Source organism: Choristoneura fumiferana, chromosome 8 (genome assembly GCF_025370935.1).
Source record: "Choristoneura fumiferana chromosome 8, NRCan_CFum_1, whole genome shotgun sequence".
NCBI lineage: Eukaryota > Metazoa > Arthropoda > Insecta > Lepidoptera > Tortricidae > Choristoneura > Choristoneura fumiferana.
Genome location: NC_133479.1, coordinates 8,000,010 through 8,015,634, shown reverse-complemented (window position 1 = coordinate 8,015,634; position 15,625 = coordinate 8,000,010). Strand labels below are relative to the sequence as shown.

At 38.1% G+C, this 15,625-nt stretch overlaps 1 protein-coding gene across 9 annotated transcripts; it reads left to right on the top strand.

The window, feature by feature from the left end:
- The first annotated feature begins 970 nt into the window (after window positions 1-970).
- On the top strand, window positions 971-15,538 carry LOC141430313 (probable multidrug resistance-associated protein lethal(2)03659). 9 transcript variants are annotated; one of them, XM_074090958.1, is made up of 25 exons: window positions 971-1,185; window positions 1,294-1,388; window positions 1,567-1,717; window positions 2,587-2,658; window positions 2,856-3,054; window positions 3,395-3,532; window positions 4,684-4,768; window positions 7,327-7,483; window positions 8,286-8,499; window positions 9,539-9,671; window positions 10,344-10,415; window positions 10,498-10,595; window positions 10,668-10,824; window positions 11,350-11,546; window positions 11,804-11,886; window positions 11,980-12,103; window positions 12,196-12,360; window positions 12,603-12,769; window positions 12,921-13,106; window positions 13,161-14,006; window positions 14,047-14,112; window positions 14,195-14,320; window positions 14,429-14,488; window positions 14,778-14,925; window positions 15,143-15,538. In XM_074090958.1, exons 1-25 carry the CDS (start codon window positions 1,109-1,111, stop codon window positions 15,359-15,361), a joined length of 4,035 nt encoding a protein of 1,344 aa, XP_073947059.1. In that variant the 5' UTR covers window positions 971-1,108; the 3' UTR covers window positions 15,362-15,538. The 9 variants fall into 9 exon arrangements, with proteins under 9 accessions (XP_073947059.1, XP_073947058.1, XP_073947057.1 ...); XM_074090957.1 differs by having other exon boundaries at window positions 12,921-14,000; window positions 14,047-14,106; XM_074090956.1 differs by having other exon boundaries at window positions 12,921-14,000.
- The last annotated feature ends 87 nt before the right edge of the window (window positions 15,539-15,625 follow it).

Sequence of the window (15,625 nt, the reverse complement as noted above, 5' to 3'; positions counted from 1 at the left end):
TAGTGGAACCCAAGATAGACAAAATTCTGCTATTTATCTGTGCCTGTAGGTAAGGTAAACGTAGGTACCGAGTGCTCGTCACTGTCCAATAGTTGGTATCTTTAATCTAATATTATTTCATTAGCAATAGAATGACAGCAGGGTGTCGTCTATTGGGCATTAGCTTATCGAGCAGTCGGACGTTTACCTTAAGTACGAGTAAGTATGTGAAATTTATATTTTATGGTATACTTAGGTTACTTATTTGCGCACTTTTATAGACAATAAATATGGGTAGGTAGGTAGGTTGCTATCGTTAGTATCAACATGAAAAAGTAGGTGCCGGGTGCAAAGTCTACTGATCTTGATTACCTATATTTATGTTAGTTTTGGTATCAATAGTTAGACTCGATTTTTAAATACCTTTTTCCAAAGTAGTGGCGCAATTTTAAACTCCACGCTAGGGTTGAAAAAAATAAAGTAGGACACTCACCTGACAAAGACCGGCTATTATAGCCAGGTAAGCAAGTTTAGTGCAAACCATCGTTATTTACTAAAGTGTCATTCAATTCAAAACTCTATATATACTCTTTAATTTAAAATATTGCATCACAAACGAAATATAAATTTGATTAGGGCACTACCTTTCATGATGTAGGTACCTATTTACACGCTCGGTACAACAGGCGTATCGCAAAACACCTACTACAAAATTAATGTCGTAAGATGTTTTCATTTTGAAATGCCAGGTCTAGTAAGACTGCAGATAGAGTTATGGAAATAAATAGTTTGTCACGTAGCGACAGAGATACACAAAAGTGTGTCAGTAATGCACTTCAAATGGGAATATTGATAATTTTTATCTTAGGTATTAAAGATATTTACATATAATAGGCATTTACAGCACAAAGAGCCAGGATTATGTAGAGAGAGGGGGTGTTCAGGCGATAAAAACCAAGAATGTACAAGATGCGCGTGCTGACCTTGTGAGCATTCCAGCTAATAGCTTCATCCTAGTTCGATTAGTTGGTAACGTAACAGAAATGTGTTTCCTAGAGGGCGACACTTGACCTACTCGAGCTTTGCCACAAGTTTAGCCCATGACCATGCAGATTATCAATCAGCTAAAATGGACACAGGGCCAAAACAAAGACGCATAGTAAATCCACGATATAAAGCGAACATTTTCTCTGTCCTGACATTCGGGTAGGTATGGGTTCAAGGTAAAGTACCTACCTACTCCAGTTAACTTCTCCATTTGCAAAATAGCAAATTGAAAAGTTAATCACCCTAATAAAACTTTTTCTTATTGAGATGGACGCTGGAGACGTTTAAGTTGGGATATAGCCGCGATATTAACGACAGTGATCTATATGCGCCTCTGCCGGAACACCGCTCCGATGTACTGGGTAGGTATTTACCAGATACTTCATTATTTCTATTACCTACCTAATTTGAATCTTAATCTGTTTGTAATTTACAGTCAGTCACAATTTAACGCACGCTATAGGTACCTAAAAATCTGTTGGACTAAATTATTTGTATAGGTAAAATGAGTGCAATGACATACCTATAATTATGTTAAAGGTGATGCGATGCAAAGGGCATGGGAACATGAGGTGGAGAAAGGCGTTGCAGCGGACTGCAAGCCTAGCCTCTGGAGGGTGCTGTTTAAGGTTTTCGGATCGGAGCTTATGCTGTATGGATTAATTCTGGCGGCAATGGAGTTTATCATAAGGTAAGATGCCATAAGTATATAAAATGTATACGTATGCATATTATGTTTAAACCTACATAATAAACAAAACAACGGCATACATACAAAATGTATGATAACTGGCAACAGTACGTTGAACGAAGGAGGAAAGGCACCTAATCATACGAGATATTTTAGCACCCGAGCATTCATCATCATCATCCCAGATCCCAGCCTATATACGTCCCACTGCTGGGCACATAAGCCTCCTCTCAGAATGAGAGGGCATTGCGGATTGGGAATTTCACACTGCTGAATCTTCTTCTTCGCAGGTGTGTGCAGGTTTCCTCGCGATGTTTTCGTTCAATACCTTACTTCACTTCACTTACTATTTTTTAAATGTGTAGGTATAATAAAATTCCTAGGTTTAAGCCCGGATTCGAACATCTGAGTTTTTCGGAATTTTGGTACGAATTTACATATTAGATAGCTACATATACCTACCGGGTGGGCCCTTTAACAGGAGCAAAAAATTTAAACCCAGGTTCTGCTACTCAAATGGAATGACTTTAGTTCTGCAACTTTCAAAAATTAAGTGTAATTTTATCATAATGTTTATTCCAAACAAATTAAATGCTATTTTCAATGTAGTGTAGGGCATCCAATAGCCCAAGACATCGCCTGTCACTTAATAAAATAACGGATTTCGCCATACATTGCTTGTCCAATTAAATCTTAAACTATAATAAAAATCATAATACAACTCATTTTCAAAAGTTGTAGAACTAAATTAGCTCAAGTTGCAGAGTGGAAGCTGTGGTTTAATTTTTTGCTCCTGTTACAGGGCCCACCTTGTAAATTTACACCTTGCCATTTGGTAAAATAATGATGTTAATTTTCTATACTTACAGATTGCAGCAACCCCTCTTTCTGGGTCTATTATTACGTTACTTCAGTCCAATTGAAGACGGAAACAACAGCACGTAACTAAACGTATTTTTGTTAATAAGTAAATTTACAGTAAAATATGTGAGTATTATAAATAAGATTAAATGTCTGGCCCTGAAATTTAAACCTAGCGCCCTGTTATCTTGTTGAAGTATTTTAAACAAAGAAATTTAGCTCTTGCTAACGAACATACCTACTGACATCTGTTACATCGTCAAATGTATTGTGCCAGGACCTCAACGTTTTTATCCCGATTGTTTACGTATTACGAGAGAGAAGGCAATATTAGCTTTGGAGAAGCCGTGTTTTTCTCGTGCGGCGTCGTCTTTTGCAGCGTCGCCAATGTCATGGTCCAGCATCCGTTCATGATGGGAGCCGTGCACATTGGGATGAAAATGAGAGTTGGAGTTTGCAGTCTCATTTACAGGAAGGTATACAGGATTCGATTCATATATAAAACATCTGCCACATTTCCGCACACATGTTAGAGTCAGTTTAATAGTTAGACCACGTTAGACTAACCCCTGTTTCACCATCCATTGATTAATTTTATTTGACGGATAAATGTGATGCCGTCTCTGTTTGTTTTGTTCGTATAGACGGAGACGGCATCATATTTACCTGTCAGATAAAATGTATCAATGGGTGTTGAAACAGAGCCCCTAAGTATCTGTTGTTCGCGCTAACGTATGCGGGTATCGATAGGTATTATAGATATCAGGTACGATTTGAAAATTTGCATAGATACGACAGTGTCTTATGTTTATTTAGGCTTTAAAAGTGAGTATTCAAGCAATGTCGGAGAGCGGTGCAGGCCTCGTGGTCAACCTTATGGCTAACGACGTGAATAGATTCGACACAGGGCCGTTATTCGCTCACTACCTTTGGATCGGGCCTCTCGAAACTATGGTGAGCAACAAACCTAACAATAGGTTTGTACGAGTATACGATCACAGTTTGGTAACATCAAATTAAAACACCAGCCAAGTGCGAGACTCGCGCACGAAGGGTCCCGTACCATCTATACAACATTCATTAGACATTAGCATAAAACGGCAAAAAAACACGCTTGTTGTATGGGAGCCTATATTTTATTCTGTTTTTAGTATTTGTTGTTATAGCGGCCACAGTTATACATAATATGTGATCAACTGTCTAACTATCACGGTTCATGAGATACACAGCCTGGTGACAGACGGACGGATGAACGGAGAGTGCGAAGTCTCAAGACTGTTCACGATAAAACGGTGCATGCATGATCTGGTGTGGTGTGCTTGTGAAGGAAGGAGGGAGTGGGGGCGTAGTGGGCACTTTCTACTAACAATATAATTATAAAATAAAAACCTAACCTAACCTTACCAACAAAAAGTTGGAAAACCCCGACATTTTCACTTCAAAGTTCAATATCTCAAAAACGGCTGAACTGATTTTGATAAAACATGTCTAAGAACTATCGCTAGAAAACCTGCTTTTATAAAAAAGCCGTATTAAAATCGGTTCACCCGTTTAAGAGTAAGACACACAGAGACACATAGCGGTAAAATTTATAACACCATTCGTAGATAACACCTCTCTTTTTGCGTCGGGGGTTAAAAATTAGCACTTTAATCAAAGCCTAATATTTTGCAAACAATTCTTTAAATTGAAAACAAGTCTTTGTAAATTTTAAATGTATTTTTATTAAAGATACTCGTACCTATCTAAAAATCACTTTTTTTAAGTTTAGGTACAGGAGAAATAAAAATCATCCCCACTTTACGTGTAGGGGTAGTAGGTAGGTACCTTAACTAGTCTAAAAAATATATTAAAAGTAATATACACCGCGTTATTAACATATGTAATAAAATAACTCTGGCAAAATAACATCTTTCTAGCATAACAGTTTCTAAGCTAAGCCACGGAGGACGGACTTGAAGTTGTACAAATCTGTCCGTGGCTGCAGCCCTAAAAATGGTCTAACTGGCCAAATTTAAATTATAAACAAACCCTTTACTATAACAACAATTTTTAAAATAAAAAACAATGCACACCGTTTTCATACTTTAAATTATAATTTGCAGCTCATGACAATCTATTTGTATCGGGAGCTGGGAGCGGCCGCAGCATATGGAGCTTTAATTATTATAGCAGTAGTGCCTTTTCAAAGTAAGTGATTCTTCCGATTCACGTCTACAAAACTTAATCATTATAAATAATACTCTTGCCTCGTAAGTCCCCGTTTACTTCACAAAGTACAAACCAATTGTAAGAATAACTGCCGAATGTACTTGGTGGAGTACAAATTTTTCAATGAAACATGAATTTATGTAAGTAATTTTCGAAATCGCAACACAGAATGCTCGCTTCGGTCTGTATGATAAAAAAATTATAACAAAAAATTGAACCGACTAGATCCGAGCAGAAGTGGACCTATAGTCGTCTGTCTACCTCACCTCACTATACGCGTATATTGGGCTTCAATCACTCCTGTTGGCTCGTGCTGAGGCACCGACTTCAGTCTGACTGGTAGAAAAATATTTTCATGTTTTTTTGTAGTCGGTTCAATTTTTTGTTATAATTTATTTTCACGCTTTTTAGTGTAAAAGATCTAATATGCAATAGTTTAATGTCAAATGCTCGTCGACTTTTACGAAAACCTGCTTTTTCCGATGCAGAGACGTTCATTATTGATGAGTCCTGGTGCTTCATCACCCGTTCCATTTCACCATATACATTACAACGAGCTTAAATTGCTTAGCAACTATGGGAAAGTAATTGAAATTCAACCCGTGAAGTACTTGTTATTGAGTAGTCGCTCCGTTGGTCAATCGTGGTCGTCATCATCAGTTCCACTTCACCAAATGATGATTTTCAAGAGCAAACTAGCAGTTACTACTAAATATGTTAAAATTACCATAGTCGTCCCTGCAGTAATTGAAGAGTTCCCTCGATTTCCTTAGGATCCAATAATCAGATCCGGATTTGGTGCTTATGGGACCTAATTGAAAGCATTCTTAGACGAACGAAAAAAATATATTTCAAATCGGTTCATAAATGACGGAGTTCTGAGGTAACAAACATACCGAACATACAACATACAAGGGCATTTCTCTCATTTCGTGCAAAATGCAAAAATTTGCGAAAAGATAAAATATTTATTTCTTTTATTTGCGTGCTTGTTAGAAGTTTTGCGTTAAAAGAACATATGTAATTTAATTCCCAGTTGATTATACTTAAAATTAGCAGAAATGTGATTTTTTAAATTTCTTTAAAGTATGGTAATGAAATGACAAATAGAATGTTTCATTACCATGTGTTGGTAATGAAAAATTGCTGACAGAAACAAATAAAAATCCACGTCAAATCAAGGTTTTTTTTTAAACACAACTCTAAAACGCAATTAACTGAACAAAATAAAAACATTGAAAGTTAAATCAACCTTAATTTACTCCACTAAGCAAACGTACCTATTATATTGTTTGGAATTAAAAATCATTACCATTTTTTATTATCATTACCATTTTCCTGGTGGTAAATGGTAAATGATGGTACTAATGACAGGAATAGTAATGATATGTTACTTATTGGTTTTCATCGATTTACTTCTTTAGTAAAAACAATACGTACCTAGTGTCACCATTGAAAGTATTCAAACCTAATCATTTTAGTATTTACAATACAATGACACTTTCAATACTTATCACCAAAAAGCGCAAATGGTAATGAAACAAAATGCGTACCAAAGGTGAAATTCCGACAGTCATCATTACAATCTTACTCGCAAATGTGATGAAAAACATTGTATGTCGCACGGGCGGGACTAGAATTACGAACATCGACTCATTAAAGCCCTGTCTTCGACTTCGCCTGGCGACTTTCGTTCGTAATTCCTTATTTACCGCCCTTAAGACACAATGTACTAAACTGTATACATAGATTAGCGTCCCTTAATAGTCCGAGAGCTGGCACCAATTCTTTGGTAGGTACTTGAGGTAAGCTGAAAACTTATCACATACCTACCTCTTCTATACACAGAACACAGTAGACCTGGTTGGTGAGTAGCGGGGCTAAATCTACCCCTATTTTTTTTTAATATTACTACGACATATAAAATATGCATATTGTCTCAAACATATTTTTGGGAATAAAGCAAAATAATATAAATAAATTAGGGTTTGATTTAGCCCCGCTAGGTATGTACTCACCAGCCAAGGTTACATCAAGGTCAAGTTGGGGTATAGTCACCAGCATTAATATCTACCACAGCGGAGCGTGCAAAAATATCTGACACGTCCTTCCGGTCCTAGAAATAGAGTCGTATCAGATATTTATGCTCGCTTGTTGTGTCAGATATTGGTGCTGGTGACTGTACAATAGGAGAGGTATGTGACAAGTTTTCAGCTTGGCTCAAGTGCCTACCCAAAAATTAGTGCCAGCTCTCCTGTGGTACGCGAGTATGTGTAAGTATGGGGGTCCGCCGTCTTCCCTATGCACAATATCCTGTGTTTTTTATTCAAGGACTCCTTGAAATTGTGCTGGTTTTTCTAGGAGTCCGCGGACTGAAAAAGGTTAAGAAACGCTGGTATAGATGTAGAGTACCTAACGTAGTAATAATGTAAACAGTTTGGGTATTATGCTGAAAATATGACCAATCAGCCTAACGCGATTTTTATAATTTCATTTAAAATCATCAGTAGATATTAAGTCTTCTGCCCTCTTCACAGTTTTCCTTGGGACTCAGACAGCATATTACAGAAAATGCACAGCATTAAAATCAGATGAACGAGTACGATTGATGAAGGAGATTATAGTAGGAATGGATGTTATAAAAATGTACACGTGGGAGGAGCCATTTCAAAAGATAATCGATACAGTAAGAAGGTAGACTAAATTGAAATATACTATTACTTTTAGGTCAAAGGGCTGTCATTTTTACATACCTACCTACCTACTTAGATTACTTACTAGGAACCTATCCCACGAGTATCTATTTCCTCACACTCGTTATGCTTATCCTCGCACTAATAGTCTAAGCCTCGTGCTTGTCTGACAATGAGAAGCGAGTTTTGGAATAATATAATGGCAAAAAATTTGGATTGTCAACATGTTTTACACAAAAAATATATTTGTCACAATCAAACTCGTGCACATCATGCAAATATAAAACTAGGTATTGCACCAACTAGTTAGTAAGTAATTATTCCTAAAATGTCTTGTTGGTTCATGTATTCGTGCGAATGTTAGTAAGCAGCTTTACATATGTAATTGTCACAATTCCATTCGAGAAAAGTATTATGGTACGGCCAGCAGGGCTACCTTCTACGAAACTCGAAGTTCGTGCCGGGCGGTCCCTCTGACACTTATACTATTTAATACGAGAGCGAGAGGGACGGCCGTGCCTTTGTTTTATTTTGCTCGACTTGGCGGGGGCACTACCGTGCCCCCAAATTTTTATTTATATCACTGCTCGCGGACTGATCTTTAGGGCTGTCAAATTGTACCCAAACTATACCTTGTGCATGTACATAAGTATCAGAACTCGCTTGCCACTCCAGTCCACCTTGACTGTGAAATTTAATTTTACGTTCCGGTTTCCAATCCAGGTAAGGGCAGGCATTCACCTTGTATGACTCATTTATTTATCTATGCTACGTGGCACTGATAATTGGGCTTTTGCTTTTAGGCAAGAGGCATTTTACATCAAGATGACCTCTTACGTGCGTGGGGTGATCCTGTCATTCCTGATGTTCACGTCCCGATTCGGGATCTTCGTAACGATGCTGCTGTACGTGGGCTACACGACTCATATCACGGTCGAGTCCGTCTTCTTCCTAACATGCTACTACAACATCATGAAGCAAACAATGACGCTTTACTTCCCTCAGGCTGTTGGACAGGTACCCAATATTTTTATCTCAAACTCTGACAGCGAATCAAATTAAATCCGACTTAAGGCGGGAAATAATAAATATATACCTATTTACCCCATACGTCCGCTATCAAAGTTTCTGAACTCCGAGTAATATACACGATGATTATTTATCGCTGAACAGAATTTAGAAAATATTTCTCTCACGCAATTATGATAGGTACTTACTTACGCAAGTAAGATGACAATGACTTGACATTAAAAGTTATTTTCAAAATAAAAATTAAGTTTAGCCCCATCCACCTTTAAAAGTGACCGCTATCAATTACTGAATTAGAAAAATTAGTCCCTGAGCACCGACTAAAATTCATTGTGTAGGTATACCTATACTAACTTCTTCTCTTCTTCGGACTTCACTCCCCAGGCAGAGGAGCAAAGTCAAAGTCCAATTTACAAATTAATTAATCTACTGCTTTATTTTTAAGAATTATTATCATACCTACCTCGCTTTTCCTCGCGACTTCGTCCCCGCAGAGATAACATTTGTTGTGAAGCTTCTTCGTTACTCCCGTTGAGTCCCCCTTTCTGTCTCCCGTTTGTAGGTAATCCTGTAGTAATTTTTGAAGTTTTTTTTACTTAACTGATTTTAAGGGTTCCGTATCCAAAGGAAAAAAAATGGAAACCCTATTACTAAGACTTTGCTCTCCGTCCGTCCGTTTGTCACCAGGCTATATCTCATGAACCGTGATAGGTAGACAGTCGAAATTTTCACAGATGGCCGCTATAACAACACATACTAAAAACAGAATAAAATAAATATTTAAGGGGCTCCCATACAACAAACGTGTTTTTTTTTTGCTAATGTCTAATGTTGTATGGATAATGGTACGGAACCCTTCGTGCGCGAGTCCAACTCGCACTTGTTTTATTTGTTATTCTTATTTGTAACGTTTATTTTTTTTATATTACAAGTTAAAAAAAATGATATTTTGCTATTTTAATATATCAAAAATTAAATCTTTACTTACACCGGAATACGGATAGGATAATTTTGATAAAATCAATAGATTGCAGAAATGAATGTAGCGGTGCAGCGAATCAGAGACTATTTGTTAAGTGAAGAATGTGAGCTCGCACCCAAGACTCAGATTGAAACAAACTCGCAAGAAATTACGCGAAAAAAACGTGTGACTATTATTGGTAAGCTCTTTATTAGATAATTTATTGATTTTCTCGATAGATTAGTCAAGAAATTCTACTAAGTAACACGAGTAGTTGCACTATTGTAGAACATTCTCATGAGAATGTTTTCGACGATGTTTGAATATTTTTTCCTCAATAACGCAACCGTTCGACGGATTTGGATGAACTTAAGCACATAGAGCTTGGGAACTTGAAACTCGAATTTGCAATTTGAAGCTAGCGATTTGCGTTTGCGCAAACAAATTTTTAATCAAATAAAATAACTTGGACATTAAACAACATCCTAGATTTTTTTTCGGAAATTTATCTATTGTAACGGGAGGTAGGTATTTTAATTTCATATCATAACCTAACCAACAAAAAGTAGGAAAACCCCCGACTTTGTCACTTCAAAGTTCGATATCTCAAACACGGCTGAACCGATTTCGATAAAACATGTCTAAGAACCATAACTACAAAACCTGCTTTCATTCAAATAATAATAAAAACCGCATTCAAATCGGTCCACCCGTTTAAGAGCTACCGTGGCATAGACAGATACACAGACACACAAAGCGGTCTAACTTATAACACCCCTCTTTTTGCGTCGGGGGTTAAAAATCGTTATTGACTATTATATTTAGGTACGAGAAAAAGACATTAAATTAATTTACTTAATCGATGTTTTAGTTGACCCGATTACTCCTCTCTCTCGTCAGCCTAATACCGAAGCGGGAAGCTCGAAAAATCTGAAAGTTAAAGGTGAGTAATGACATGAAATGTAAAGATTGCGAAAGTTTAAAACAGACTAGCGTTTTATAAATTGATCAATTGTATTATGTAGATTTGCGCAAGGACCAAGTCAAAGTTAGGTTTGATGACGCCTCCAGTCGTTGGATTAAGTCAAGCGACAAAGATGACGTTCAAGACATTAACTTACAGGTAAACTTATATATGTAATTATTATCTTTAGGTCCATGATGCAATAATTTATGGTTTTTTGATTGTCACCAGATCTTTTCTGGTTCTTTGACCACCATAATCGGAGCAGTGGGTTCGGGGAAGTCTACCCTGCTACATATGATACTGGGCGAGCTGCCGTGCGCGCGTGGCTCCCTACAAACAACCGGCAGCGTGAGCTACGCTAGCCAGGAGCCGTGGCTCTTCGTCGGTAAGACCAACCTACCTACTCCACTTGACGCTGGGCAAGTTGCCGTGCACGCGTGGCTCGCTCCAAACAACCGGTAGCGTGAGCTACGCTAGCCAGAAGCCGTTGATCTTCGTCGGTAAGACCACCCTACCTACTCCACTTGACGCTGGGCGAGTTGCCGTGCGCGCGTGGCTCGCTGCAAATAACAGTGCCCTTAGTGTAAGTTTTCGGTTACAAAATACGTCTCGATCGCGTTCGCGTTAAAAGCTCATTTTGTATGGAAACACGAACAACGCCTCTAGCGGAACGTTTGCGATGTTCGTGTTACCATACAAATTGAGATTTTACGCGAACGCGATCGAGACGTATTTTGTAACCGAAACTTACACTAGGGGTACTGGCAACGTGAGCTACGCTACGGCTAATGTAACGGTAACTTTTTACCAACTTAGCTGCGCATTATACATAAAGTTGGTTCGTCCACTTTTGTTTTCATTTAAAAGTATTATATTAGCGGCGTTTAATCCATTATTTACATACTCGTAGGTTCCGTGCGTCAGAACATATTATTTGGGCAGCCGTTTGTCAAATCGCGGTACATGGAGGTGTGCAGGGTGTGCGCACTCGAGAGAGACATTTCGCTGTTCCCCCACGGAGACAAGACGGTGGTGGGCGAGCGGGGCGTGGCGCTGAGCGGCGGCCAGCGCGCTCGGATCAACTTGGCCAGAGCCGTCTATAAAGAGGTGAGTACCAACAGTTTACGACGTCATAACTCGTAACTTGAACTTTATTTTTTTATCCCCTTCCCATATCCTTTTTCGACGACGGCATTTTTCATAGTATGTCACTCCCGACAGTATTGACGAATCTAACGATAACTCATACGTTGAAAACCGTCCAGCTATTAAGGCTACAGAGAGGACAAAAAAAATAGATATAAATACAACATACATACACGCCCGAAAAACAATCGGGTAAAACACTCTTTTTACTTTTTAAGGCGGACATTTATTTACTGGATGACCCACTGTCAGCAGTGGACACTCAAGTGGCGAAACATATATTTGAGAGGTGCATCAAAAGGTAAATAATTTTGTTTCTTACATTCTTAATTGTTATGTCAATGTCCATCTTGACAAATTGGTTATATTGTACCTTCTTATATTACATTTACAGATACTTAGCCAACAAAACCGTCGTGCTGGTAACTCACCAGTTACAATTCATCAAATCGGTCGACCAAATCGTAATAATGGACAAATGCAAGATAATCGCAGATGGGGCGTTCAATGATTTAAACGTGATATGCTATATATACTTAATATCAATAACCAAATTTTAGAAAAACAAACTTGATGTTAGAGAACGAACGAATAATTTAAAATGTTCTAGGAGCAAGAACTTAGTCTGATAAATGTGATGGCGGACAAGGTTCGGGAGGTACGCGAAGAGGACGAGCCAGGCAGCGACCCCGGCGCTGTCTCGGTCGCGCAGTACAGCACCATGAGCTTTTTCAAGCGACACAACTGGTCGATGTTGCTGGATGCCAGCATTGCAGTATGTAATTACACTAAATAAATCGATGATTTATATTTCACAACTCAACAAAACTACAGCAACAGGTAAGACAAACAACACCAACGTCGTCGTATTAAGATACGGCCTAAATAAAACGTAGTAAAGGAAAGGAAAGGAAACGTAGATTATGTGGGTTGGTTTCTTCTATGAAAAAATAAGGCTTTTCCCTTACCACCGTGTAATTAACGATTATATTTCAAATAATTTTAAAATCATTGAAGGATCAAAAACCAGAAGCGGAAATTCAAACGAAAGGACGCGTGAAAGGATCAGTGTATCGAGAATATTTCTTGGCTGGTGCGGCGTGTCCATTTGTTGTAATTGTCTCGCTGATGTTCCTACTAGCCCAGGCCTGCGCGAGCGCTAGCGATTACTGGATTAGTCGATGGTAACAAGATATTGAATTATAGAAATTGTAGGTAGAGTTTTTACCGAATGTACCAAACTATCGTTTTAAAAATGTCCCTTTACCAATATCAATACATTAATGAAAAACGCTTCGCGGGAAACATGATACATAACAGTAATAATATCCGTAGGAGTAACGCTGAAGACCATTTAACAGGCGATGCTACTGTTGATAACCTTTTATGGGCAGAGAGTGGTCTAAGTCGAAGACAATTCGTGCTAATTTTCGGAATAATCACATTAGCCACTGTGACTGTTGCAATTCTAAGATCATTCATGTTCTTCTCGTTGTGCATGAGATCATCGATCAGGTACGAGTATAGCCAGCTTTCATTCATGTTCTTCTCGTTGTGCATGAGATCATCGATCAGGTACGAGTATAGCCAGCTTTCATTCATGTTCTTCTCGTTGTGCATGAGATCATCGATCAGGTACGAGTATAGCCAGCTTTCATTCATGTTCTTCTCGTTGTGCATGAGATCATCGATCAGGTACGAGTATAGCCAGCTTTCATTCATGTTCTTCTCGTTGTGCATGAGATCATCGATCAGGTACGAGTATAGCCAGCTTTCATTCATGTTCTTCTCGTTGTGCATGAGATCATCGATCAGGTACGAGTATAGCCAGCTTTCATTCATGTTCTTCTCGTTGTGCATGAGATCATCGATCAGGTACGAGTATAGCCAGCTTTCATTCATGTTCTTCTCGTTGTGCATGAGATCATCGATCAGGTACGAGTATAGCCAGCTTTCATTCATGTTCTTCTCGTTGTGCATGAGATCATCGATCAGGTACGAGTATAGCCAGCTTTCATTCATGTTCTTCTCGTTGTGCATGAGATCATCGATCAGGTACGAGTATAGCCAGCTTTCATTCATGTTCTTCTCGTTGTGCATGAGATCATCGATCAGGTACGAGTATAGCCAGCTTTCATTCATGTTCTTCTCGTTGTGCATGAGATCATCGATCAGGTACGAGTATAGCCAGCTTTCATTCATGTTCTTCTCGTTGTGCATGAGATCATCGATCAGGTACGAGTATAGCCAGCTTTCATTCATGTTCTTCTCGTTGTGCATGAGATCATCGATCAGGTACGAGTATAGCCAGCTTTCATTCATGTTCTTCTCGTTGTGCATGAGATCATCGATCAGGTACGAGTATAGCCAGCTTTCATTCATGTTCTTCTCGTTGTGCATGAGATCATCGATCAGGTACGAGTATAGCCAGCTTTCATTCATGCATGAGATCATCGATCAGGTACGAGTATAGCCAGCTTTCATTCATGTTCTTCTCGTTGTGCATGAGATCATCGATCAGGTACGAGTATAGCCAGCTTTCATTCATCGTGTGCATGAGATCTCGATCAGGTACGAGTATAGCCAGCATGCATGAGATCATCGATCAGGTACGAGTATAGCCAGCTTTCATTCATGTTCTTCTCGTTGTGCATGAGATCATCGATCAGGTACGAGTATAGCCAGCTTTCATTCATGTTCTTCTCGTTGTGCATGAGATCATCGATCAGGTACGAGTATACAGAGCATATCATCGATCAGTACGAGTATACAATTCATGCATGAGATCATCGATCAGGTACGAGTATAGCCAGCTTTCATTCATGCATGAGATCATCGATCAGGTACGAGTATAGCCAGCTTTCATTCATGTTCTTCTCGTTGTGCATGAGATCATCGATCAGGTACGAGACAGCTTCATTCACCATGAGATTCGATCAGGTACGAGTATAGTCATTCCAAACTATATTTTGCGATCTTAATTAATAATAATAATATAATAATATCATGGGACACTTCACACCAATTGACCTAGTAAGCAAAGCTTGTACTATGGATACTAGGCAACGGATAAACATACTTATATAGATAAATACATACTTAAATACATATTAAACATCCAAGACCCGAGAACAAACATTCATGTTATTCACACAAATATCTAATATAATATTAATTTGTAATATATTTCAGGTTGCATGATAAAATGTTTGGGTGTATTGCACGGTCGCCCATGTCATTCTTTCATGCGAATCCATCAGGAAGGATTCTCAACAGGTTTAGTAAAGACATGGGTGCTGTTGACGAATTGCTTCCTCAGGCTATGATTGATTGCTGCCAGGTAAAGGGAAAATTCCAAAAATGAATAGAATAATCAAATTTTTTATGAACATTAATCTTTTAAACAGTCATACCTTCGCTAGAACAAGGGCTTAATTCCACTTTTTCTAAATCAAGTAACCCATTTTTTAGATAGTCACGAGTATGCCCTTGTGCTAGATTCGGTACCTACGAGATAATTAATAATAGTGGTTTCAAATGCGTCTTCTTGTTAACAGATAATGCTAAATTTAGTCGGCGTTGTTGTTGTCATACTAGTTACTGACATTACCCTCCTTATACCAATAGTAGCAGCGATTATAATATTTTATATTTTGAGAAATATTTACATCAGGACAACAGGAGCCGTAAAACGCCTCGAAGGAATCAGTAAGAATTATAGGGTCTATATTAATTCGCATGAAATTAATTGTCTTCATTTAAATTTGGATAGGTAGCGTTATTTTGCATAATTATTAATTTGAATAACATTAATTCGCGTAACTGAATACTCATAATGTAAATGCGCATAATGTGGATTGGCATAACTATAAGTTGGCATAAATTTAAGCAGCATTACATTAATTTGCAGAAGTATTAAACAGTATAAATACAAAATGATTATTTGAATGAAAGTGAAAAACTATAACTAAAAGTAAAATGATTATTCTTTTACTCAATTAGATCTGAGAAGTGAACTACTATCTGAATTATAAAAAAGA

What these genes read in the sequence shown, in the direction of transcription:
- LOC141430313 (XM_074090954.1), top strand. Translation starts at nt 1,109, where the DNA reads ATGGACACAGGGCCAAAACAAAGACGCATAGTAAATCCACGATATAAA. An exon ending in TTCTCTGTCCTGACATTCGG is followed by an intron (nt 1,186 to 1,293) that starts GTAGGTATGGGT and finishes TTTCTTATTGAG; the next exon opens with ATGGACGCTGGAGACGTTTA. An exon ending in TGCTGGATGCCAGCATTGCA is followed by an intron (nt 12,361 to 12,602) that starts GTATGTAATTAC and finishes AAATCATTGAAG; the next exon opens with GATCAAAAACCAGAAGCGGA.